Source organism: Culicoides brevitarsis, chromosome 2, assembly GCF_036172545.1.
Source record: "Culicoides brevitarsis isolate CSIRO-B50_1 chromosome 2, AGI_CSIRO_Cbre_v1, whole genome shotgun sequence".
Classification (NCBI taxonomy): Eukaryota; Metazoa; Arthropoda; class Insecta; order Diptera; family Ceratopogonidae; genus Culicoides; species Culicoides brevitarsis.
Window position 1 is genome coordinate 229,483 of NC_087086.1, and position 25,868 is coordinate 255,350.

At 30.7% G+C, this 25,868-nt stretch overlaps 8 protein-coding genes and 1 long non-coding RNA gene across 9 annotated transcripts; 5 read left to right on the forward strand and 4 right to left on the reverse strand.

The window, feature by feature from the left end:
• The first annotated feature begins 4 nt into the window (after nt 1-4).
• Nucleotides 5-6,565, forward strand: LOC134831092 (ankyrin repeat domain-containing protein 29). The gene is made up of 5 exons (XM_063844738.1): nt 5-457; nt 4,838-4,948; nt 5,257-5,355; nt 5,562-5,759; nt 5,819-6,565. The coding sequence occupies exons 1-5, from the start codon at nt 446-448 to the stop codon at nt 6,359-6,361; spliced, it is 963 nt and encodes a 320-aa protein (XP_063700808.1). The 5' UTR covers nt 5-445; the 3' UTR covers nt 6,362-6,565.
• Nucleotides 6,566-6,684: 119 nt separating this feature from the next.
• LOC134830612 (malectin) lies at nt 6,685-8,740 on the reverse strand. The gene has a single exon (XM_063844154.1). It carries the CDS (start codon nt 8,364-8,366, stop codon nt 7,521-7,523), a length of 846 nt encoding a protein of 281 aa, XP_063700224.1. The 5' UTR covers nt 8,367-8,740; the 3' UTR covers nt 6,685-7,520.
• A 264-nt stretch (nt 8,741-9,004) lies between these two features.
• Nucleotides 9,005-15,055, forward strand: LOC134830321 (intersectin-2). Its single transcript, XM_063843763.1, has 17 exons — nt 9,005-9,098; nt 9,289-9,479; nt 9,542-10,372; nt 10,478-10,727; nt 10,793-10,961; nt 11,027-11,124; nt 11,192-11,367; nt 11,431-11,578; nt 11,658-11,915; nt 11,972-12,145; nt 12,206-12,436; nt 12,496-12,641; nt 13,071-13,323; nt 13,390-13,617; nt 13,681-13,830; nt 13,898-14,027; nt 14,096-15,055. Exons 2-17 carry the CDS (start codon nt 9,319-9,321, stop codon nt 14,290-14,292), a joined length of 3,600 nt encoding a protein of 1,199 aa, XP_063699833.1. The 5' UTR covers nt 9,005-9,098; nt 9,289-9,318; the 3' UTR covers nt 14,293-15,055.
• A 1,778-nt stretch (nt 15,056-16,833) lies between these two features.
• Nucleotides 16,834-17,795, reverse strand: LOC134831302 (uncharacterized). The gene is made up of 2 exons (XR_010161990.1): nt 17,583-17,795; nt 16,834-17,520 (listed from the first exon to the last, which is right to left on the reverse strand). It is a non-coding gene; the product is annotated as an uncharacterized LOC134831302 (long non-coding RNA).
• Nucleotides 17,796-18,588: 793 nt separating this feature from the next.
• On the forward strand, nt 18,589-20,251 carry LOC134832488 (uncharacterized). The gene is made up of 2 exons (XM_063846529.1): nt 18,589-19,012; nt 19,065-20,251. The coding sequence occupies exons 1-2, from the start codon at nt 18,607-18,609 to the stop codon at nt 20,249-20,251; spliced, it is 1,593 nt and encodes a 530-aa protein (XP_063702599.1). The 5' UTR covers nt 18,589-18,606.
• Nucleotides 20,252-20,397: 146 nt separating this feature from the next.
• On the forward strand, nt 20,398-21,440 carry LOC134831256 (ribonuclease H2 subunit A). Its single transcript, XM_063844936.1, has one exon. It carries the CDS (start codon nt 20,475-20,477, stop codon nt 21,417-21,419), a length of 945 nt encoding a protein of 314 aa, XP_063701006.1. The 5' UTR covers nt 20,398-20,474; the 3' UTR covers nt 21,420-21,440.
• On the reverse strand, nt 21,441-22,802 carry LOC134831255 (N6-adenosine-methyltransferase non-catalytic subunit). The gene is made up of 2 exons (XM_063844935.1): nt 22,653-22,802; nt 21,441-22,596 (listed from the first exon to the last, which is right to left on the reverse strand). The coding sequence occupies exons 1-2, from the start codon at nt 22,716-22,718 to the stop codon at nt 21,481-21,483; spliced, it is 1,182 nt and encodes a 393-aa protein (XP_063701005.1). The 5' UTR covers nt 22,719-22,802; the 3' UTR covers nt 21,441-21,480.
• Nucleotides 22,803-23,158: 356 nt separating this feature from the next.
• Nucleotides 23,159-24,002, forward strand: LOC134829304 (metallo-beta-lactamase domain-containing protein 1). The gene has a single exon (XM_063842331.1). The coding sequence runs from the start codon at nt 23,238-23,240 to the stop codon at nt 23,904-23,906; it is 669 nt and encodes a 222-aa protein (XP_063698401.1). The 5' UTR covers nt 23,159-23,237; the 3' UTR covers nt 23,907-24,002.
• A 44-nt stretch (nt 24,003-24,046) lies between these two features.
• On the reverse strand, nt 24,047-24,876 carry LOC134829301 (glucose-induced degradation protein 8 homolog). The gene is made up of 2 exons (XM_063842330.1): nt 24,692-24,876; nt 24,047-24,618 (listed from the first exon to the last, which is right to left on the reverse strand). The coding sequence occupies exons 1-2, from the start codon at nt 24,810-24,812 to the stop codon at nt 24,047-24,049; spliced, it is 693 nt and encodes a 230-aa protein (XP_063698400.1). The 5' UTR covers nt 24,813-24,876.
• Nucleotides 24,877-25,868: the final 992 nt, after the last annotated feature.

Consider the following 25,868-nt stretch of genomic DNA (forward strand, 5'->3'; position numbering starts at 1 on the left):
GCTATTTCGCATTTTGTTATTGATTAAAAATTAAAAAGAAAAACATTTTTCTGTGTTGCTCTTAAAGTTGATTTGTTTATTCACATTGTATTAATTAATTTATTTTGTTTTTTAATATAATAAAAATTTAAATTTTTTAAATTAAAGCCTCCTAAAAAAATAAAACAGTATAAAATATTTTTAAAAAAATAAATAAATAACAAAAACAATAATAAGTAAATTATCCTATAAAATAAAACAATAAAAAGAAAACTCTCAAAAATAATCCCGGAATAATTGAACCAATATTTTTCCAATTATATAATAAATATATGTACAAGAAAGTTATGTAAACCTATGGTAAAAAGTACAAAAAATGGATTTGAATTATTGATTAGTGCTGCTAAATGAACATTAAAATAGTAATAATCTGAAGTGATAAGAGTTTATTGCAATTTTGTGAATCATGTCATTAAAGGTGAGAATTATATTTTTCTCGTGCATTTCACTTTCGTCTATCTTAGTATTGCAAAGTAATTTTTAAGGTTTTATTGCAATTGCATGTAAACAATACAAAAATTCATTACAACAAAAATTCTTACATGCAATTATATGCATTTGAAATCTACGTTCATCAACCTTAATTAGCGGCGGTAACGAAATGCATATTATAATCAAATAGTAAAAGTCAAATTTGGAATTTATATTCATGGAAGTAAATTGTTTTTGACATAAAAGTTTAACGTCAGTCATTAACGCCTTTAGTTTTTACCTTTATGCATGGTTGTATACGCAATTATCCGCTTATCATGTTTAATTATAATTTTGTTTCGTTATCACGCCAACATTTGTATAATTTTTTATCGCATATGTACATGTGTTGTAATAAATAAAAATTTAATGACTGTGGTATGTTGAAATTTGGAAATAGCATTTTTTGAAAATTGATTACGCGCCTTGTTTTATTAATAGATAGGTTGTTATTGATTCGCTAAAAATAGAAAATTTTTATATTTCTTTTAATACTATCCAAAAAACAACTAATCTTTCCAATATTTCGCGAGATAACACCTTCTTTACATATTTCTGAAAGTTGAATGAGTTTCTAACTGTATTCAGGCTTAAATGTTTATTCATGAAAGATAAAATGACATTTTTAAAAATCTACCTTTCTAAAAATGAGTTTTGCAATTTTTTAAAAGATATGTCTTTTAAACTTTTAAATTACAATTTCCGGATATTTTACTCGTCTACATATTTAGCGATAATGACATTTTACAGCAAAATACTGTTTCATATTATGTCATCGTAAACTGTTTAGTAGTTACAAATGTTAAGTAAGAACAACTGAACAGGCGCCTTTAATTAGAGGAATTATTAGGTAATCACTAATGTTTATATTTAACAACAAAATGCGTGTAAAAATTATTCTTTTATTGTCTGTAACTGTTTTCATACGAAAAAATTGAAGCGCCAATTATATTATTCTACCATTTTTCCATTACTATTCATTAGATATATCCCATTAAAAGAAAACTCCCGTATATTTTTTTAATAGTTTCAATCGTAAAGAATCGACAAAAAGACATTTAAATAAAATATCCGTATTCTTATATCTCTCAATTTGCAAGATGAATTTTAAGGTTCAAAATAATCAAATGGGCTTTCAAAATAAAAATTACGTATTTTTTACGCATTTTTATTTTTTCAATTTTTAAGCTTATGAACCATCCAAAAGACATCCAAAGGCATTTTTCATAACTTTTATTCAATTTCAAGCTTAAGAATCATCAAATATGCTTTCAAAATGAAAATTACGTATTTTTTACGTATGTTTTATTTTTTAATTTTGAACCTTATGAACCATCCAAAAGACATCCAAAGCAATTTTCCATGATTTTTAATGAATTTCAAGCTTCAGAATCATCAAATATGCTTTCAAAATGAAAATTACGTATTTTTTACGTATGTTTTATTTTTTTAATTTTGAACCTTATGAACCATCCAAAAGACATCCAAAGGCATTTTTCATAACTTTTATTCAATTTCAAGCTTAAGAATCATCAAATATGTTTTCAAAATGAAAATTACGTATTTTTTACGTATGTTTTATTTTTTAATTTTGAACCTTATGAACCATCCAAAAGACATCCAAAAGCTTTTTTCATAACTTTTATTCAATTTCAAGCTTAAGAATCATCAAATATGCTTTCAAAATGAAAATTACGTATTTTTTACGTATGTTTTATTTTTTAATTTTGAACCTTATGAACCATCCAAAAGACATCCAAAGGCTTTTTTCATAACTTTTATTCAATTTCAAGCTTAATAATCATCAAATATGCTTTCAAAATGAAAATTACGTATTTTTTACGTATTTTTTATTTTTCAATTTTGAACCTTATGAACCATCCAAAAGACATTCAAACAAATTTTCCATAACTTCTGTTCAATTTTAAGCTTATAAACCATCAAATGTGCTCACAAAATTAAAATTACGTATTTTTTACGTATGTTTTATTTTTTAATTTTGAACCTTATGAACCATCCAAAAGACATCCAAAGGCTTTTTCATAACTTCTGTTCAATTTCAAGCTTAAGAATAATCAAATATGCTTTCAAAATGAAAATTACGTATTTTTTACGTATGTTTTATTTTTTAATTTTGAACCTTATGAACCATCCAAAAGACATCCAAAGGCATTTTTCATAACTTTTATTCAATTTCAAGCTTAAGAATCATCAAATATGTTTTCAAAATGAAAATTACGTATTTTTTACGTATGTTTTATTTTTTAATTTTGAACCTTATGAACCATCCAAAAGACATCCAAAGGCTTTTTTCATAACTTTTATTCAATTTCAAGCTTAAGAATCATCAAATATGCTTTCAAAATGAAAATTACGTATTTTTTACGTATGTTTTATTTTTTAATTTTGAACCTTATGAACCATCCAAAAGACATCCAAAGGCTTTTTTCATAACTTTTATTCAATTTCAAGCTTAATAATCATCAAATATGCTTTCAAAATGAAAATTACGTATTTTTTACGTATGTTTTATTTTTTAATTTTGAACCTTATGAACCATCCAAAAGACATCCAAAGGCTTTTTCATAACTTCTGTTCAATTTCAAGCTTAAGAATAATCAAATATGCTTTCAAAATGAAAATTACGTATTTTTTACGTATTTTTTATTTTTCAATTTTGAACCTTATGAACCATCCAAAAGACATTCAAACAAATTTTCCATAACTTCTGTTCAATTTTAAGCTTATAAACCATCAAATGTGCTCACAAAATTAAAATTACGTATTTTTTACGTATGTTTTATTTTTTAATTTTGAACCTTATGAACCATCCAAAAGACATCCAAAGGCTTTTTCATAACTTCTGTTCAATTTCAAGCTTAAGAATAATCAAATATGCTTTCAAAATGAAAATTACGTATTTTTTACGTATTTTTTATTTTTCAATTTTGAACGTTATGAACCATCAGAAAGACATCCAAATCAATTTTTTATGATTTTTGATCAATTTTAAGCTTGAAAATCATCAGATGGGCTTTCAAAATAAAAATTACGTTTTTTTTACGTTTCCAATACGATATCAATACTTTGATTGATTTTGACGGAAATTAACTGGCTTTTCTGTTTCTTGTAAACTAAATATATATTTAATATTATTGTTATTATTGTCACACCAACCTCATTATAGCAAGAACGAACGAATGAACGTGAAAAACAAAATACTTTAGTAATTGGCTGGAATTCGTTCGTCGTGAATTGATTTTAGGGTTCGTAGTTTTGAAAAAGTTTATGCGGAGTCTGCTCGAGCATGATTCAGAAATTACAAAGGATGTAAAATTTGTTGTGAAAGTTTAAAAAATTTATTGATCGATAAAAATAGGCAAATTTTCCAACAAATATTTATATATTTGGAAATAAAAAAATTACTTAAAAATCATGCAAAAAGTAAATTTCAATAATTTCAAAATTGTAAAATGTTTTATTTTTTTTTAAACTTTTATTTTGATATTACAAAATCATGTAAACTTTTCAAATTTGTTTTGAAATTCTCGAACAGAAAACTGCGAACCCTTAAATGTGGTTAACATCATCCGAATGTTTAGTTTGTTCGCAAAGAATATAGCCTATGATGTAATAAGTATCAAAGTATAAGTAAGCTATCAAAGTAAAAGAAATGATTAAATTGAATTCGAAAAATGTCAGAATAACAATAAAGAAGGAAATTATACAGGATAAAATACAGGTCAAAATCACAACGTCTTTCGAATGAATTTTAGTAATTGGAGAAAAAAAAATAAGATGCAAATAATTGAACGTTCTTTCGAATTATTTTTTTTATCTTAGTTTCTAACTAATTCTTGCAAAGATTTTTAAAAAAATAAAAAAAAAACTCTCACATGTATGTTAAAATGTGTCACTTTCAAGGTCAATTTCATTTTTATTTTTATATTAGTTGATCACCCTCGTCGTATCCATTCATAAACAAAAGTATTTGCGTGATAATCCACAGCTAATTCCGTCGATGTTAGACAATAAAAATGAATTTTTGTTAAAATAAAAGGTTTAATTTTCTGTCTGTAATACGAAATAATGGCATAAATTTGTTTTTTGTTACATCGTGGGAGCAGCAATTTATGTTTTTAAGACGTTTAGAAAAAACTTAGCAAAATTGCCTTGTAAAGTAATTTGACATTCAGATCAGGTATCTTTTTTGAAGCTTTCCAAAGTTTTGTGATCTGAAATTTTTTAAATTTTGCATGATTTCTTTTGCAGTATTATATGAACATTTCTTTAATTTTCTCATCATCTTTTTTATTTTGTTTTGCAGAAAGAAACATTATCAGACATTCAACTTCATTTGGCAGCATTAAGAGGCGATGTTGCATTGCTTAAAAAAGTGCTTGAAAGCGGCAAAGTACATGTTGACAGCAGAGATGAGGTAATCATTCGTTATTTGATCACATTTTCGTCTCATTCTTTGTGTTTGTTTCCATCGTTTGCGAGAATCATTGCATTTCTCGCTTAAATTCAAACTGTGTCACTCTTGCCATGTTATTAAATGACAAGAGATACAGTAATGATGATAATAATTGAGTGCGAGTTGCACACAGAAAAGAATGACAGAATTTACTTGTAACGGTATCATAATTATGATAATTGTGTGAAATATCTCGATACTGTTAACTTAAGTTACGAGAAACTGGGAAGAAATGGTCAATGTAATGCATTAATTTGTAATGTTTTTAGGATTTTACGACACCTCTGATTTTGGCAGCAGCTGGAGGACATCGTGAATGTGTTCTTGAACTGTTAGAACAAGGAGCTGATCCAAATGCTCGAAGAATTGTAAGTAATATCGTATTGTCGATGTAATGCGACCTTTGTTACACAAAAATAATTTGCATTATCGATTGTTTATTGCATGTATATAAATGAGTAAAGCATTCATGTGATAGACTTGTTTTTTAAATTTAGAATCATTTGATAGAATTATTGGTAATTCAATAACATACAAACTATATTCAATAACATAACGACAATTTATCGTTTAGACCGGAACAACGCCATTATTTTTTGCTGCGCAAGGAGGTTTTGTTGATGTTGCTCGAATTTTATTGAAAGCCGGCGCCCAAGTTGATACATGTTCATTAGATGGAGGCACAGCGTTATTCGTTGCTTGTCAAGGAGGTCATGTTAATATGGTAAAAGAATTATTAAGTTGCGGAGCAAGTGTTAGAACAACGATGAAGGTAAAATTGTAAAACTGAGTTGAAATTTTTTGAATTTTTTGATTTTTTTTTTCAATTAGGATGGAGCATCTCCTCAATTTATCGCAGCCCAAAATGGACACAAAAGCGTTCTTGTTCTCTTGTTAGCTGCTGGCGCAGATCCCGATCAAAAACGTCATGATCTTGCAACTCCTTTGTGGATTGCTGCGCAAATGGGTCACGATCATATAGTGAAAACGCTTCTTCAACACGGCGCATTTGTTGATTCTGTTCGAGTTGATGGAGCTACGCCTCTTTTTAAAGCAAGTCACAAAGGACATGCTCATGTCGTACATGAATTATTAAAATACAAGCCGAAATTAGGAGTTCTTCCGAATGGCGAGACACCCTTACATGCCGCTGCTCTTTTTGGGCATTTAGCTGTAGTAAAACAACTTATTGCCACAGGAAGTTGTAATGTTCTGCAACGTAATCAAGACAATTTAACAGCTGCACAAATCGCACGACAAGCAAATCATATGGATGTTTATCACTATCTGATGGAAAAAGAGTCAAATCAACGATCTCATTCTTCGTCGATTCCACGGAGACAACAGACGAACGGAGCATTAGCAATTAAATAGAGCTTTAACTTTTTTACGTTCCATCAAATTCGTTTCCTTCCATTTAAAAGAGTCAATAATCGCAACCTAAGTACCTTAAATTAATTTCATAATTTTATGAAAAGTGTTTCCGCAGAAATATTATACACATATTTGTTTAGAATATATTTAATGATATTTCCCATAAATTGTTAGATTTAGTTGATTATACATCTGTTAAATAAAGCAATCATGAAAAGTTTTTCAATGTTTTTCTTCTTGAAAAAAAAAAAAATAATAAATAATTGAAAGAATTTTCGTTGAATCATTTTAATAATCAATCAGATTTTCTTTATTTTCTTCAATTTGTTTTGTTACATTAACTTTAATTAATTATAAATTTATACCATCAAATAATTATTAATATTACAATATTCAATATCACTCTGCACTTACAATAATTTTGTGTGTCATTTTATAGACTATTAGAAAGTTTTAAATAGTACGAAAATTTTTCAAATTTTTGAGCGATTTAATAGAGAAATTTTTGAGCAGAACTGTTTTACTGTATTTAATTTTTTGTTGTGTTAGATTTTTGTTGCTCATAGGATATCGGTATTGTGCATTTATTAAGTACGAAATGAAAAATACAATTTTGAATTCAAATGACAAAAAAAAAATATATTAAATATTTACATGCTAGAATAAAAACTATATTTATTGCAGATTGAATCACTGTCAGAATATGACTTAAAACAAATAAATTCTAAAAGAAAGTAATAAATAAAGATATAAGAAACAGGACAACAAAGCATGAGACAACCCAAGTTTATCACCGATAATTGCTTTAAAAAAATGAAAGATATTATATTTCGCCTGGAAGACACGAAATCAGAGGGAAGAAATGGGAAGTGTTTCAAGGAGAAAAACATATCTTTCGCATCTAAACAATAAGTATTTAAAATATAATAAAATCGATAGACTCTAAAAATAACAAAGATCACCCATATATTAAATACGATATTGCGAATTTCTCTAACTACAGTGACTATTTATCATAACACGTTTTTAAGATTTTATAAGTTTAATAATCATGTGTTAGGTTTGCGTCGTAAAAATTAAATTTAACTTCTCAGAAAAACAACCCGTTATACTATAGGAAACAAATGCAATTTGTGTTTGATAAAAAAAAGGGGACATTTCAAAGTTTACAGAGACAAAAGAGAAGAGGTATGAAGAGACCGAGTGCCACGAAAATTGGTAGCATCATTGAACTCTCATCCAATGAATAAGGATTTGGTTGCTTTGGGCCGCTAGTTTTTCTCACCTTGTTTTGTTGCGAGGACGGTTGTTCTTTCGAGTTTTGTGAGGCAGTTTTTTCCGACGACGTTGCTGATGCTTCGTCAGATGCAATATCAGCATATGCTTCTGTACTTGCATCAACATTTAATGGCGGTAATTTTGGAATATTTTCGACGTCGCCTTTGATGAGAGCAATTGCATTAATTTTCGGATTATCTCTGTAACCTTTGATGAATTCAATGCGTATTTTGCCATTGCGAATTTCACTCTCTTCCTCCTTGTAGTACAACTTTCCTCGAGATACACTAAAGTAAATATATTCATCGTGTGCTGTTCCTCGACCTACGAGGGAGAATATATCCAAATCGGCAACAACTGTATGATCGCCATTCAAAATGACATCGAAAACTTTCTGATTCGGTGCATTGAAATAAACTTCACAGAATTTCAGTACAAGCACATATTCTCCATCTTGGTTCGCAGGTAAGTCATATCCGAAAGTAGAGCTGTGATATCGTTCTGTTTGATAAAGAATTTCATCCAATTCCGAGACTCGACCTATCATTAGAAGATTTTTGCCGTAATCTGACGCTGTTCCTACAGATAACGGGTCCTTTTGATAAAATATCCCATCGCTTCCTTGATGCTCGTCTCCTCCAGCATTTATTGCATAAATAACTTTATAGGCATCCGCAATGAAAACAGTGTTCAGAAATACATTTAGAAACAACAGTAGAAATATCATCGCAATATTTTGGTTACTTTACGATGAGGCAAATTGGATATCCAAAATCGTTAATCTTCACTTCAAAGCAATTCGATGAATTTGCAAACTAAATCAGCATTGTTAGCAATTTTCATAAAATGTTTAAAAATTCTTCTGTAATGCAGCTACGAAGGTACGTGGCATTTTTTATTTGCTTCTGTCAGAATTATTAAATTTGTATTATTCTTTTATCTATTTCTAAATTAAATAAGGGATTTTTTGTTTCTCGGCAGACACGGATGTTTCGTTTACAAGCTAAGGATTCAACAAATGCTTTGTACTTTTCTTTGTTTGTGCTAATTTTATGTGGAAAATTTATTATTTAGGAAATTCACGAGACAGAAAATTGATAAGCAAATTGCACCTGTATGTTCAGTGGCGTCTCATTACTCAGTTTCAAACTCTTACATTGATTTTTTTTTTGAATTTCTAAATATTTTTTTTCACAAATATTTTCTCAAAGCATTTTGAGAAGTGTTAGAATCCGCAACAGTGCAATTGTAGATACTTTTCATTGATAATTTAAGTGTTTTATGAATGAGAATATTGCCGACTCCCCATACACATTTGAATAGATAACTGTGTATTGGGACGAAAATCTTTGACATTTTCGAAGGAAGAAAATCAATAAATTGATAGTACTGAAAAGTCTGAAGGAAAACTTAAATTTCAGAATATTTTGAAGATATTTTAGACTAAATTTCGGATAAGGTAAGTTTATGTTTTCGTGAAAAGAGAGCTGAATCACTTTGAAAGTGAAACATTCATAAATATCGTCGTAAATGGGCGGATGAGATTTTTTTTTGCTCATTTGTATATACGATGATGATGATGGATTTTTTTCATGTTTTTGCTCTTATCAATGTTTTTGAAGTAAAACATTTTTGTGTATCGTTTTTAGGGTGTGGATATAAAAACAAAGCATAGCAAAATGAGTGCAGTAGATCCGTTCGTGATAACTGCCAAAGAACGATTGAAATACCATGATCAATTCAATTCGCTGAATCCTGTAAATGGAATTGTTACAGGAGCACAAGCTAAAGGCTTCTTGCTTCAATCGCAATTGCCTCCATTGATCCTTGGGCAAATATGGTAAGAATTTTCAAGTTATTTATGCTTTTTAGAATAAATTTATAATCGATTTTTCAATTCAGGGCTCTTGCGGATACAGATGCTGATGGAAAAATGAATGTTAATGAATTTAGCATCGCATGCAAGTTGATAAATTTGAAATTACGGGGTTTTGAGATACCAAAAGTATTACCTCCAACATTATTGGCATCTTTAGCTGCAGTAGGCGGAACTCCGACGCGAACTCCAACAACGGGAATGAGCCCAAGCGGATCAATTGCAGCTATTCATGGCGCGATTCCTCCGCCTGTTCCTCCTCAGCCTCAAATTATGAATCAACAATACGCAACTGTTTCAGGAGTTATTGCACATCCTCCGGGACGTCCTGTAATGCCTCCTCAACCCGTTATTCCGTCACAACCGTTAATTCAAGCTGGTCAACCGATTACAACGACAGCTCATGTTCCCCCTGTTGTTCCTTCTCCTCCAAATATATTACAACAACAAACACAAATGCAAACAGCTCCAATGATAGCTACTGTTCCCTCACAAATGGTAATGCCTAACCAACAAATGGTTGGACAAATTGTTCAACAACCCGTTATGGTTCAACAACAAGCAGCATACGCAATGCCAACACAAGCTCCTGCAATGATAAATACTGTTCCAAACTCATTGCCAGGCGTTGTTCAAAGCTCTCAACAAATTCCAATGCAAGCTGTTGCTCCGCAACCCGCATTAATACATCAGGACTCTCAATCTATGCTATTACAACAAAATATTCCTGTACAATCTGTCGCTCCAATACCCGCTTCAGTTGTTCCAACAAACATTCCGGCTTTACCAACGCCTCCAAGCGGAACACAAAGTCGCTCAATGTCGATCTCTGAGCGTGCTCCATCAATTGAATCTCCGTAAGTTATGTTTGTTAAATGTCATTTTTCATGTTTTTAATAATTTTCATGTATAAAACTATGCATATAAAAAAATAATATATTTTTTATTTTTGTATATTTTAGCGTATCAGCAAATGGTCAAACTATCGAATGGGCAATTAAAGGACCTGCAAAGTTAAAGTACACACAATTATTTAACACAACAGATCGTACTCGAAGCGGATTTTTGACAGGAGCTCAAGCCCGCGGTATTTTGATGCAATCAAAATTACCACAATTGACATTAGCGCAAATTTGGGCTTTGTCTGATATGGATTCTGATGGTCGATTGGGATGTGAAGAATTTATTCTTGCTATGTATTTATGTGATTTGGTAATTATTTTTTTTAATTTTCTGTTTTGAACGATGTATTTTTATGTTGTATATATATATTATAGGCTTTACAAGGCGAAAAAATTCCAACAACCCTTCCGCCAGATCTTGTACCTCCTTCTTTTCGAAAAGCTCAATCACGTCACGGATCAATTGCGGGATCTCGACATGGTTCTGTATCATCTCAAGGTGCTTCTGTTGCTGTTTCCGAAAGTGACATGGGATTACCACAAAGTAAATTCTCCCTTTTATCAATTTTCTTTACAGACAATTTATAAAATTTTAATTTTTGATTTCAGACTCATTTGAAGATAAACGTAAAGAAAACTTTGATAAGGGTCAAGCTGAATTAGATCGACGCCGAAAGCTTATTGAGGATGCCCAAAGAAAAGAATTGGTTAGATTTTTTAATATTGTTTAAGAAGAAAAAAAAATAAATCTTTTTTTTTTTTTTTGAATTACAGGAAGAGCGACAACGTAAAGAACGTGAAGAAGCTGAAAAGCGAGAAAAGGCTCGACTTGAAGCCGAATTAAAAGCACAGCAAGAACGTGAACGTGAATTGCAAAGACAACGTGAACTTGAGGAAGAAAGAGAAGAGCAACGAAAACGTGAACTTGAAAAGAAAGAAGCAGCAAGACGGTAAAAACACTGAAATTTGAAAAAAAAATTAGGTAAATTTCATTTAATTTATCTATTGAACAGGGAAATGGAGAAACAGCGACAAACAGAATGGGAAAACCAAAAATTATCTGAAATGGAGTTGCAACGTGAAAAAGAACAAGAAAAAGTCCTTAAACTTAAAGCTCAGAATCAATCCTTAACAATCGAATTGGGAACATTAAATGATAAGGTATGACGTAAACTTTGCAAACTTATGACGTCACTTAAATTCAACATATACAAAACAAACCTTTTCTCATTTCAAATAGGTCAAGGATGTGACACAAAAAATTTGCGATACACGTGCAGGCGTAACCAAAGTAAAGGCGTTAATTGATGGAATGCGAACGACCCGAGATACACAAATGTCGGAAATGGCTCAACTCAAAGCACGTATTAAGGAACAGAATCAACGTCTCATACAATTAAGTCAGGAAAAGGCAAAATTAGATGCTAAATCAAAAGCAACGCAAGCAAACGATGCTGCTAATCAGGAACAAATTCAAGCAGCGTTCTCTAACAAACAAGTAAATTTTTATGCAAATATTCGAATAATTAAAAGTTAAACATTTTTTTTTCATAGATCTTAATAAAACAACTCAAAGATAAATTAGAGGATATTCGTGAACAAATTAATACCAAACAGTCTGACATAGATAGTAATAAGGAACAATTGACTGAACTAAAGAAAGAACTCTCTGAATTGATAACGGCATGTGAGACTCTCTACAATGAATACGATGTTGAAAGAATACAAGTAAAATTTTGTTTACAAACAAAAGTACTTTAAATAATAAATATTTTTAATTTTTAACAGATCCTTGAACTCAAACACAATCGTAAGAATGAATCAATCACCTCCTCTTGGGATACAGGCAATTCGTGGGGCACTTCAACAACTATACAACCATCAGCGACGGCAAACACTGCAACAACTGTGCCTACTTCTCATGAAGCGCCCGGCGATTATGTTAAATATCGAGCTGTTTACGAATTCGTCGCAAGAAATCAAGACGAGATTTCATTCCAACCCGGAGATATTGTTATGGTAAAATAATTATTCAAAACTACAGTAAACATTTTTCGATATAATTAATTTAATATCAGGTCTCGTTGACCCAAAATGCCGAGCCTGGATGGTTAGCAGGAGAAATAAATGGACATACAGGATGGTTTCCCGAAACGTATGTTGAAAAAGTTGAAGATGAAACAGTTTCGTATGACCAACAAACTTATAATGACAATAATGCAGAGTAAGAGACGTTTTTAGTTGTTTTTTTTTTCAATATTTAATATATTAAACAAATATCAAAAATATTTTTGATTTCATAGACCTTTTGAACATTAAGAAAAAAAGATATCGAATATCGAGGAGTAAAGAAAATTATAATGTGCGAAAGATTTTGAAATAAAATTTTGCATAAGTTCAGTTCAGTTTAGAATCCAACTTCTATAATTACTTAGATTTTGTATGATTTTCATATGGAATGTGATCGTTGACAAAAATATAACTTAAAATATTTATTCAAAATTTTTGAGGTATCATGTCAAAATTGAATTACGGAATTTCAACAATTTTTTTTTATAAAAAACTAAATTTGGGAGGAAATCAAAAACATTTAAGATTATTGTAGTCGCTTAACCTTATTGTTGCTATATTTTACAATTTTTATATTGATTAGAATTGCGGAAACAATTGAGCCTGTTGAAAACACAACAACCGCATATAATGGAGACCTTGATTATTATGTAGCTGTATATAGTTATCAAAGTACTGAACCGGGAGATTTAGTATTTAATGAAGGAGATACGATTATTGTAACGAGCAAGAATGGAGATTGGTGGACAGGAACATTGGGTGAAAACTCGGGAATGTTTCCATCAAACTATGTGCAAAAACTTGAAACTACTTCAGGAACAGTTACAGTGAATAATGTAAGTTTTTAACAATAACTGAGCAAAAATTCAGAATACAAATTTTTCTTTTCTTATGGCGAACAGGACTATAACAGTACGTCAGCGGTTTCACAAAACACAAACGATCAGCAAGTTATGAACCACGACAATGAACAACAATCGTTGCAACAACAACAGCTCGAAGCAGCTGCCCAAGAATTACAAAACCAAACGGATGTCGATTCCGAAGTTTCTCAAATTAATACACAACCAAAAGTCAGTGAGAGTAGTACTGATTATGTAAGACCACAATCCAGATCAACATCTTCAGCGGTAATATTTTGAACATTATAATCATGATAGCACGATCGATATCAATTTTCAATTTGATTTCAGAGTCAACGTAGCGGGCGTCTAAAAGGAGAAGTCGCTCAAGCAATAGCAACGTACGAAGCAACAAGCTCAGAACAACTTTCTCTTGCAAAAGGACAACTCGTTATGATTCGTAAAAAGACAGATTCAGGATGGTGGGAAGGAGAATTACAGGTATGTTGCTTTATACTATTCTTTTCAAAAAACTTGTTTTAATTTTAATTTTTTTTTTTAATTTTAGGCTAAAGGACGTCGGAGACAAGTAGGCTGGTTTCCTGCTACATACGTTAAATTAATGCAAAGCGGGCGTATCAGCGGGAGAACAACGCCTGTTTCATCAGGAAAAATAGAGTACAGTGAAGTTATCATTGGTAAGTTTTGTTTTTAAAATTCTTTGAATATCATAAAAGATGATGCAAAATTTTCTTTTTTTATATAGACAAAGTAATCGCCTTGTATCCTTACAAAGCAATAAATGATGATGAATTGTCGTTTGAAAAAGATGATATCATTTCGGTTCTCGGTAAAGACGAGCCAGAATGGTGGCGAGGCGAATTAAACGGTATTGTTGGACTATTTCCAAGCAACTATGTTGGTCCTTTTGCATCCGGTAAGAAAAATTCTTTACGAAACTAAAAGCGAGGAGGTCTGACAAAACACACAACTCACAATTTTGACTTTACACAATACATCTTATACTTCAGATTTTTTTAGTTCTTTATTGTTTTTTGTATACATTCATTATATGTTCTCTTGATTGATTTTTATACATATTTAATTTATAAATGTTCCTATTGTAAAAGTTACACGAAAATTTGTCAAACACTGTTCTCTCTACAAAAATAAAACATTAACGTTCAAAATTTTTCTACTTTCATTTAATTTATTCACCTTTCATCATCATATCCAGCTAATCTGTAATCGGTTAAAGTACACATTCACGCGCCTTCTATTCTATAAAATATATAGTACATATAAATAGTAAAAAGTATTTAAACATTTAATATAACGTGTGTTGGACAGAGATTGTCAGTGTTTAAGTCGTTAGTTCTCATCTGCTTTTCACCTTAACTCTGTCTGACATGCAGACCATCATATTATATTATTGATTAAAAAAAAATATATAAATATATATATAATATACTCACAAAAGTTGAAAAGAAACCAAATTAAAGTAAAATACCATACATAAATAAAAAGAGTTATTTAGAAAAACAAAAATAAACCAGCAAAGGAACCCACACTATCTGAACAATAATAAAGTACATATAATAGTAACTAAAAATAATATTATAAAGAAGGACACACACATGGTATCTACATAAATTTAAATATGTATCTTTAAAATTACGAAAAGAAACACATAATAGAATATTAAAAAGTATTGTTGACGACAAGAAATATCACAAAATCTAAATATATACCTTAAAATCTAATCACAAAAACATTTAAAAAAAAAACTAAAATTTATTAATCTAGTTTAAATTAAAAAAAAACCTGCTATATGAATATGATGATATTCCAAGTTTGAAATTTGTATATCCTTTCTTATTAGTTCAAATTGACTTATATTGCACTTCTATATCCTCATAATTTTTTGTATGCAAATTGCTTACTTGGAACTTTCTATTATCTTATACAAAACGTACAGTCTATAACCACTTTAAAGAAAGTTAGTCATTTCATACTCTTAAAAGAGTTGACATAAAGCATTGTTAAAAACTTATTACTATTGTTATTTCATGAGCTATTGCTGATTATTAACATTATGATATATCGTATACTCTATAATAAAAAAAAACTATGATAGATAACGTTATACAAAAAAAAAAACACTTTCATACCATTTTTTATCTATCCAAAAATTCTCTTTACTTTTTGATTTTCATTATTACTATGAAAGACACTATCTTGCCTATCAAAGCAATTTTTAAAATTAAATATATATAACACAAACAACTCATATCTTTAAAATTATGTTTGGCTTGCGTTATGTAGAAACAACAAATATGATTGATTTAAAAATTTAAACTATTGAATAGGGTGTTGAATTTGAATAGTCTTGATGTAATATTGTATTAAAAATAAATAAATAAGAAAACAAACAAATGAGTAGTTAATTTTAGCGAAAATTACAAAAGTAATATACCATGTATTATTAAATGACACGAAATTATGAGAATATCATATAATATAAATATATTAAACCTTATGAGATAAGTGAATTATAAATCCATGTAATCGATATACATGACTCTTCTCTTATTATTAACAACAAAAATATGTATTAAGACTATACACAGCAATCATTATTATTAATAACACCTATCATTAAAACGTTGTGGCTATCAGTAAAATTAATTTATAAAATAATCATTGAGGGACTTGCAAATATTTAGAATTCAACCAAAATATTAATTGTTTAACTCTATACGAGAATATTTAGTATTTACAACAAAACTAATGTGCGCTAATTAGTGTGCCATCTTTTACATTAAAAACAATTTGTTCTTTATACAGATAACTGAACCTTATTATATGTAATATAATGTTTAAAAAAAGTATATTTTTAACACAAAATTTAGACATTCCAATGAGATGTTTTTGTTTATTTGTTCATTTAATGATATTACTTTTATTTGTTATACAAATTGCTGCTATCATGTAAAAAGTGTGCTGCTTCTTCATTTTAAGAACAACTAAGTATATATTAAAAACAAATCAAAATCTGATAAAAATTATGTTTGAATGTTCAAAAAAAAAAAAAAAAGTTATTGTTGTGCGAAAAGAAATTATTAAATTATTATACAGTAATATATTTATTAACGTAACAGAATATCTATATTTAAAAATATAAAGTAATTTAAAATTTAAATCGAATTCAGCAGCCTTTTTGTTGGAAAAACATGCGCCAGTGTTACTATATGCGAAATATGTTAAAATTTAAAAAAAAAATAATAATATGATATCAAATAAAAATATATGAATAAAAATAAGATATACACAATAAAACAAGAATATAGTCATGTGTCGGAATAATAACAATAAATATAACTTAAAAATACAACAAAAGATAGACATTAATAAAAATGAGATAAAATAAAATAAATAAATCAAAACATTGTTTTTTCTTTGGAGCTTCAAGGTAATGTAAATTATAATGAAACAACGTTGCACTTTTACTAAAAGACATTTTATTTACCCGAAAGGCTTGTAAAACTTTCAATCTTAAAATACAACTTAAAAATTATTTTGTTTTGAACGCATATGACTTTGGAAAATTTTAAATTATTTTTACAATAAAAAGTAATAATTTAAGATGATAAGACTGATGACAAGCGAATGTAAAATGAAATTATAAGTTATTGTTTTCCTCGTAATACATATGTTGTACTTGATCTAAGATATGATTGGATGCTAATGTTGATGAAGCAGCAGCTATTGATGAAGATAGAGCATTGCTACTTTGTTTACAGCCTGCCGATAAACTACATAATTCAAGTTCTCTCGTACGATCGATAATCTTAAAGAAGGTTTTCATCACTTCCATGATGCTCGTTTTAAATATTTTCATACTTTTGAGTAGATCAATGCGTTGTGCACGTCCCGCTAACATCGAAAAACTTCTGCCCTCTCGTAGACTCAAAATGAAAGGGCGGATAGATTTTGTCAGTTTTTTCACATATAATATCAAACTTTGCGTTACATCCAAAAAAAATTCGTAAACCTCTTCCTGCATAACAGAGTCGTGCAAATTTCTCTTTAGTTTAAGCACTTCCTCCAAGTACTTTCGATTTGCAGCCTTGATTTTTTTAGTGTTGCGTCGCAAATCACGACACCATCCTTTTATGTTGCGATGATTATCTAAAAAATTAAGTAAAACTTTCATAAAGAAATTGCACAAAAACCATCTTCCATCTTTGTACCTGTCATCGAAAAGCCATTTCTAATTTCGTAAGTCAATATATCCGAGCAAATGTCTGTTACTTTCTCAACTCCCTTCAAAATACTTCTGATTGCTGCTTTCATATTGCCTATTTTACGTGTGTTTTGTGTGAGAAATGAAAAGTTACCTTGAAAATTAAACTAAAATTGAAAAATCTTCGAGACTTTCCGATTTGTTTGGATGATGCCTGTGAGAGACGTCAAACATCAAATCGACTGTCTTGTTTCTTGGGATCTTCGAATATCAAAGAGAAAAATCTAGAAGAACCGTTAAGAATGGAAACTCTCAACTTTCATGTTTTTTTAACGACCTTGAAGAAAGAAGTAAAATAATTTCTTTTAAATTTTTTTTATGAATCATCATACATAAGTAACACAAACTTTTTGGTTGTCGACAGAAAAAAAACAACCAATTGAATTGTGTCAATATTTGAGCAATATTTAAACAATGAATTGTAACTGAACTGTTTGTTTGTTTAGCTAAGAAAGAAATTGTCTGTAGCAATAAAAGAAACACTTTCATTTTTCCCTCTGACAATTTCTTCATTGATAACGATAAGAAGATGTCACTTTCACAATTCTATATGGGTCTCAAGCAAATGATGGGTTGGCAAAAATTTACATATATTCTCACAGGAAATTGCAATAAGCTTCAAAATTTGTCACTTTTGTTTCTCGTTATTTTATTAATAATCTGTTGTCAAATAGTCAAAACCGCATATTTTTGTTGTTTGCTTAGCCATGTAAAGGAAATGACGACAAATATGTTAAACAATTTAAGCAAATAGTAAAGTTGTAACTTTTTTCTTTTTTCGAGTTAAAAGCTTTTAGTGTTGCATTGAATTTTGAAGAAAACTGTTGTCTTAACGATCGAGCAAAATGTTACCGAAAATAATATTAATATTTTACTTAGTAGTTTTTGGAAATGCCGAAGATTTTTTTATCGTTCGTAATCCGTTTGACACAAAATTTGCGATGGATCGTCGTGATGATCAAAATTTTGAAATGATTCGTGAAAATTATTCTCGTGTCGTAACATCGGCTCTTCAGAATAACGTTGCTATTAATTCAAACTGTGGCGGAACATTTCGCGATAATCAACATTTGATACAATCTCCGGGATATCCGAATCATTATGAAAATAATTTGAAATGCGAATATACGTTGATGGCTCCTTTTGTTTGTCGAAATTATTTTCACGTACAATTTATTGATTTTGACGTTGAGCCATCACGTAACTGCTCCAAAGATTACGTCAAGGTTGGAAATGAAGACACGTTATGTGGACAAGTTTTAGGCATAAAGAAATACGAAACGGAGGCGGGTGTGTTAAAAATTAAGCTTGTGACAGATGGATATGAGACGAGAAAAGGATTTCAATTGTTGATTTCTCGATTGCCTTGCATCAATGGTAGGTTTTGTTAAATTTTAAATGAAAAAAATCTCATTATATTTGATTTTAGATGGAGATGATAGCTCTGAATCGAGAACAACAGTTTTTCCAATATACGATAAAGAATCAGAAATTGGAATAAATACTGTTCGCCCAGCCTCTTCTAATATTGCACCCTCTGTTTTGCCTCCATTTACGAGCAATCGTCAGGATATCCCTCCGCCAGATTGGAATAATAACGGGTATTTACCTCCGCCGCCTGTTACATCAAGACCAATTCAACCTGTTCCTCCAATTCATCAAAATCCTTGTTTCCAAATTCCTTGTTGCCCTTCATACAACCCGTTATTTCCTCACTATCCTCAAAATAATCCTTTTTACCCAATTGGTTACCATCCAAATCATCAATATCCTCAAAATCATCATAATTTTATTCCAAATACGCCTCCAATTAAGAAACAATTGCCTCAATTAAGTCCTTATCCGCCGCCTGGATTTCCCCTGATTCCTCAGTTTGGAGTTCCGCAGCAATGTTGTCGTAATACTTTTAGAAATCGTCGTTTTTACTTAGTTTCTCCAAACTTTCCTGCGACAAATCGACGACCAACGGATTGTTTCTTCGTCATTGAACGGGCAAATCTCAACATTTGTCGTCTCAGAATTGTGTTCAAGTTCTTCAATCATGGTAATAACTTCCAATGCTTCGATGACTTTTTAGAGGTCGATGGTAGACGTGTTTGCGGATGCAAAAGTGGTTTAGTTTACACAACTCAATGGGGATATGAGCCGAAAATTATTCGTTATCGTAATTCCGGATATCAACCGAACGGTTTGAGAGGATTTGTTTTGGATGTTATTCAAGAATCTTGTCCATATAGATACGAAATTCCGCCATTTAAGAGAATCGACAATACAAATAATCCTGTATATATCACAAAAGCGCAACAACTTGGCAAAGCAATGATCGTTCACACAAACAGCAGTACGATTTCAACTTACTATCATATGGCAGATCCCGAAGATATTAAGGTTAAGAGTCAAAAACAAGAAGAAATCGGAGTTGTAGATGAAAAAACACCCGTTGTCAAAGATGTTGAAAATGATTTGGAAACATCGGGAACAGTAGCAAAATTCTATTTCTTGAATCAATTTAACAATAATAATGGGCAACTTAAGTGCAATCTGAATCCTTTTGAATGGTTGGTTTTGAAAAAATCTGCTTTATTCATTCAGAGACCCATATGTTTTAGATTCTAATTTATTTAAATAATATTTTTATGAAAAAAAAAAATTTTAATCGAAACTAATAAATTATTACTTTTTTAACAATTTTTTTTCAAATAATTTTTCATTCAAAATGTCAATATATTTTGAAGTATACTTGCTCACTCGGATATAAAATTGTTTTAGCGGGTACTTTTTTGTGTTCATCATATTGCTTAAATTACTCTGAATATTTAAAGAAACTAAAACTAAAATAATGAATGTTGAAAAAATGGATTACGTGAAAATAGAGTCTCTCGATGGTTTAGGCGAATGGATCAAAAATCAAGATAATGCAAAGAGCTTTGTGAATTTCACCATTCCAGAAATTTGCAAAACAGAACCGTGTATTCTCGGAGTTGATGAAGCAGGACGAGGTCCTGTTCTTGGACCAATGGTTTATGGAATTGCATTTTGTCCCAAGAAAAAAGATGAAGCTTTGAAAACACTCGGATGTGCAGACTCCAAACAGTTGACGGAAGAAAAGAGAGAAGAAATTTTCGTAGATTTGAACAATGAGGAATATGCAAAGAGTTGTGTTGGATGGGCTGTCGAAGTAATTTCACCGAATGTTATAAGTACAAGCATGAATCGCCGTGTAAAGTATTCGCTCAATGAAGTTTCCATGGGTTCAGCAATCGATTTGATCAAAAAAGCTGTAGAATTGGGCGTAAATGTAAAGGAAGTTTATGTCGATACTGTTGGTCCTCCCGAAAAATATCAGGCAAAGTTGAAAGGAATTTTTCCCGACTTTAAAATTACTGTTGCAAAAAAAGCTGATTCAACATATCCAATCGTTTCTGCAGCAAGTATTTGTGCGAAAGTCAGTCGAGATCATGCTTTGAAAGTATGGAGTTTTCGCGAAGGAATCGAACTCGAAGAAGGATTTGGCAGCGGATATCCGGGAGATCCCGCAACTAAACGATTTTTAGATAATGTTGAACCTGTTTTTGGATTCCCAAGACTTGTAAGATTTAGTTGGTCAACCGCGACAAAAGCATTAGAGCACAAGGCGTACTCCGTTGAATTCGACGAAGAAGAGGAAGAAGAAAAGCCAAAAAAAGTAAAAAGTAAACAAATAACACAATTCTTTGGAGATGCAACAAAGCAAAGACACTTGTTCTTTAAGGAACGTTGTTTAGAAAATATTGCAAAAATTTAATAAAAGCTTGGGTAATTCTTTTAAAAATGTCTTTATTTGATTCGAAACAAAAAAAAAAAGTTTATCTTGGTCTACCTCGACTGCGTAATCCTCCTCTTCCCCTTCCCCGTGATCCACGTTGAGCTCCATTGTTCGTGTTTTGAGGGCTTTTAGGTCGCAATGTTTCGATACGCTCTGTACATCCAGTTGTTGTCATTCCTCCATCGAAGTAACTCGCATACACATCGCTGTTAAAGTTCGAGTTTGTCAATTCTGAACCAATAGTTACCCAACCGGGTCTTATTGTTGAATCTCGCCCAAAAACATGCAAACGACGTTTTCCGAGACAAAAATGTTCAATGATGTGAAATATTTCTTCGGGTTTTTCCAAACTTCCGAATTCTTGTTCTTCAGAAATGATCAAGTCAATATCGATGTTTGCATGAATAAAGTCAAAATCTGTACTTCTTCGAACAGTTCCTTTGATGCCCATCAAACAATGCTCCTTTGTTCGTTGAAAAACAGCTTTAGGCTCCAATATTTTAGAATGTCCCGGATTCTCAATGTTTGTTCGAATCCAACAAATGTCTTCACAACGTCGAAAGCCCCATTTTCGAAGGCAATTTCTCCCGATATCCAATCCCTCAGAACTTCCGCACCATAAAAATATGAAACTTCTGTGCGCTGCAATTTCTCCAATATCCAATGATAAAATCTCATCCCATGACCAAAAGTTTTTTGGCGCACCTGAAGCAACAACAGCTCCTCGAAAATATTCTTCTAACGGAGGTTCAATTAAAATTACGTCGAATTTTGTGCCCATCGACGTCAAATCAAATGTTTTTAGATCTGCTTTCAAATACATCGGAGGAGTTGCTGTCTCTGAAATCAATTCGTCTTTCAACTTGATCAATTCACGCAGCTTTGGATATTCTTCGAAGCGATCTTGTAAGCCTACATCACGAATAAAGTTTTGAGGACGTTGCCCGGTATCGACAAAATGTTGGCAATAATCATTGTGAGGATTGCTACTTTGAGTTCCTTTGAGAAATTGCGACGAATCGCGATAGAAAACATTTTCAGCTGCCGACTTTTTAGAAGAATTTGCCTCATCGTCATCATAATTACGAGATTTGTTGCCATAAGATTCTTCCGCAGTCCCTAATGCATGTTTCAGTTCATCGACCTCAATTCCAAGCTAAAATTCAGAAACATAAAATAGAATGTTTGTTTTCAAAATTTTTGCATATTTACCGTCTGTGCAATCAGCTTTTTACGTTTACGAGACTCCTCTCGCAATTCCCTCATCTTTTCACTCATTTTTAATCTTTTAGTTGTCGTATTTTACAATTAAATAAAGAAAAATGCACGATTAATTCTTATATTACGAGTTGTTTATCTTTTGAGAAATTACAGAATGTACATGGGGCCATTGAAATGAGAGCATTCAAGATACGCATTTGATGCATTTTTATTTTTTATTCAACAATTAAAAAAAATAATTTTGGAATTTGTTTTGTTTTTTTTTCAATTTGGTTCTTCCATTTTTTGCACAAAAATTCATGAAAAATAAAAATTCTGAAAATTTTGAAATTTTTTTTCTTTTTATCTTGTTTTCATTTGTATTCTCATAAAATTTATTTTGAACAGCAATTTAAAAAAATTCTAAAAATTTTGGAAAAATATTTTTTGTCTCTTTTTAATCTGTCTCCTTATAAAATATGTTTTGAACAACACTTTTTGAAAAATACCTGAAAATTTTGATTTTATATTCATGCATCACATTTTTCATCAAATGCGTATCTTGAATCTATCCTGTAGAAACGAGTCGGCAAAAAAATGAATAGAATTACGATTCTCAAAGATGGATATTCACAAATTATCGAAAATGATCCTCGAGGAGATGTCATGAAGGCAAATTGTACTTGTACTCTCATTCAATGTGAAACGGGCGAGAACATCATCGTTGATAGTTTAGATGCTTGGAGTGCAAGCACTTTACTCGCAGCTCTTAAAGAAGTCAACATTGAACCTGATCAAATAAACTTTTGTATCAGCACACATTGTCATCCTGATCATTTGGGAAACAACAATCTCTTTCTCAATGCCCGACATATCGTTGGTCAAACAATTTCGCAACGTGATGAGTACTTTATGCACGATTTCTCGAAAGAACCATTTGCGGTAACTTCTGATGTTCATGTTTTAGCTACGAAGGGACATACGAACACTTGTGTATCTGTAATTTGCAAAAATTCAATATTTGATGGCAAAACAGTTGCAATTGTGGGAGATTTATTTGAGAACGAAAAAGACATAGATGATCCATCTATTTGGAGAGAAGCTGGAAGTGAATCAATAGAGGATCAAATGAAAAACAGGCTCATAATTGCAACATTGTCAGATTACATCGTACCGGGACATGGATCAATGTTTAAAGTTACGCCAGAAATGAGAGACAAATTAGAAAACCAATTGAAAACTTTAGATCGAAACATCATCGGTTAAGTAATTGAACTTGTTTTTTTTTAAATAAAATTTTCTTTGAAACATTTACATCAGATTCTCAAAAAACTTCTTCCTCTTTTATGTGTTATTTTTTTTTGCAAACTTATAATTAGTGATAAGACTCTCGACTCTCAGACCATTTACTTTTCAATTGTAGCATTTGCCAAATCAGTCATTTTCGGATACGGGATATTCCTTTTATCCAATTCAGTTTGTGCCCACAAAATCAACTTTAAGATATTCACCATACGGGGACTCGGATATTCTTGATGTTCTTGCTTCAAAATTGCCGCATTGAGTTCACTTGCGATCTTTTGTCTGTGTGTTTGATCGAGCAAATCTGAAAAAGGTGAATTTTGCGGTTTTTCGAATGCCAATAATGCCAAAGTACGTTCTAATTCGTTCAAAACTTCCGGATTACTCTCGCCAGCCTCTGAAATTTGAGTTTGTGCAAAAGTAAGAGCACCGTCTTCGCCTTCAATTTTCCCGGCACGAATCAGTTCGATCAAATGTAATTGTTGCAAATGAAAATACAAATATCGATCGTTATCCAACAATTCGGGATGCAATTGGTTGACCAAATGTGTTGCTTCTTGTATACGACCATCCTGAACAGCTTCTCGTATCAAGATACGATTATCCAAGGAGCTCAAATCAACATCTGGTTCGACGCCGCTTTCAGCTTGGAATTTCTCAGCTGCTTCTTTGAATCCTAAAATTTTGTAAAATAACGAGATTTTAGAACAAAGAAAAATTAAATAGCAAAAAAAAACTTATACACATACCCTCGGTAATCAAATAATTCATAATAAGTTTATTTACATCATTTTGCTTCAATTCAAACGATTCAAGACGATTCTGCCATTCTGTTGTAGATATTCCGTCATTTCGATCATTGTAACTCATCTTGGATAGCGTTTAGAGGGAAAAATTGAAGAAAACTTTTTGTTTGCAGCTCTTTGTTTTTTTTTTTCTTATGTCAAAACAGCAAAATTGGAAATTTATGCCTCGGGTATTCACAAAATATTTTTTGCATGCTGGGTCGAAAATCAAGAACATGAAACTTGTGTCTTTTATAGCTAACTATTATTCTTCGCCAATTGCCAATAATTTTGTCTACAAGCAATGAATCTGTATGAAATGCACTACAAACATATGTGAGAAAACCTGAAATTGTTAAAAGATACATACTATATTACTACTTAGCAACATATATGTATTGAATGATCTGATCTATGCGAAATGTTCATACTTTATTAGCAATACTTTACATTATTTTAGTGTATAACAGCACTTGAAGAGATCAAGTCATGTTTTATGTGGTAAAATGTAAAGCGATATTGTTTTATGATGAGTGTAAGAACAAGAAATATGCATGAAATTACAAAAATAACATTTTAGTTAAAAAATAAGAATTATAAAACTTTATAAAACGGATTCCAAATGAGACGAAGTAAGTAAATTTTTCATAAATAATAAAAAGTTTTTACATAAGTTGAGTTTTAACTCGTGAATCATATTTAATAAAAAAAAAAACATTTTTTTTTAATTCCGATAAATTTTATATTTATGTGATTCATTGCTAAACATTAAATATTCGTGAGAAATTATTGTGAATGTGCTTTACAAATGACATCAATTACATGGAATATGATGTTTTAGTAATAATTGTTTAACATAAAACATGTGTGATGTTATTATCTATTTAGATAACTACACATAAAGTTACATATAGTTAAGCCCATAACACGTATTAGTACAAATATAATGATTGTATATCATTGCACCGATAAGGTAAAATATGATTACAATACGTAAGACGATGCGATAAGAAAATATTTAAATAAGCGCCTATAATACATAAACATTGTCATTTGTCGCACTAACGTACGGAGAATTTTCAGGTTTCGATTAAGCATATGAAATTGAATTGGATGTGAATGTGTTGATAACCGTATAGAA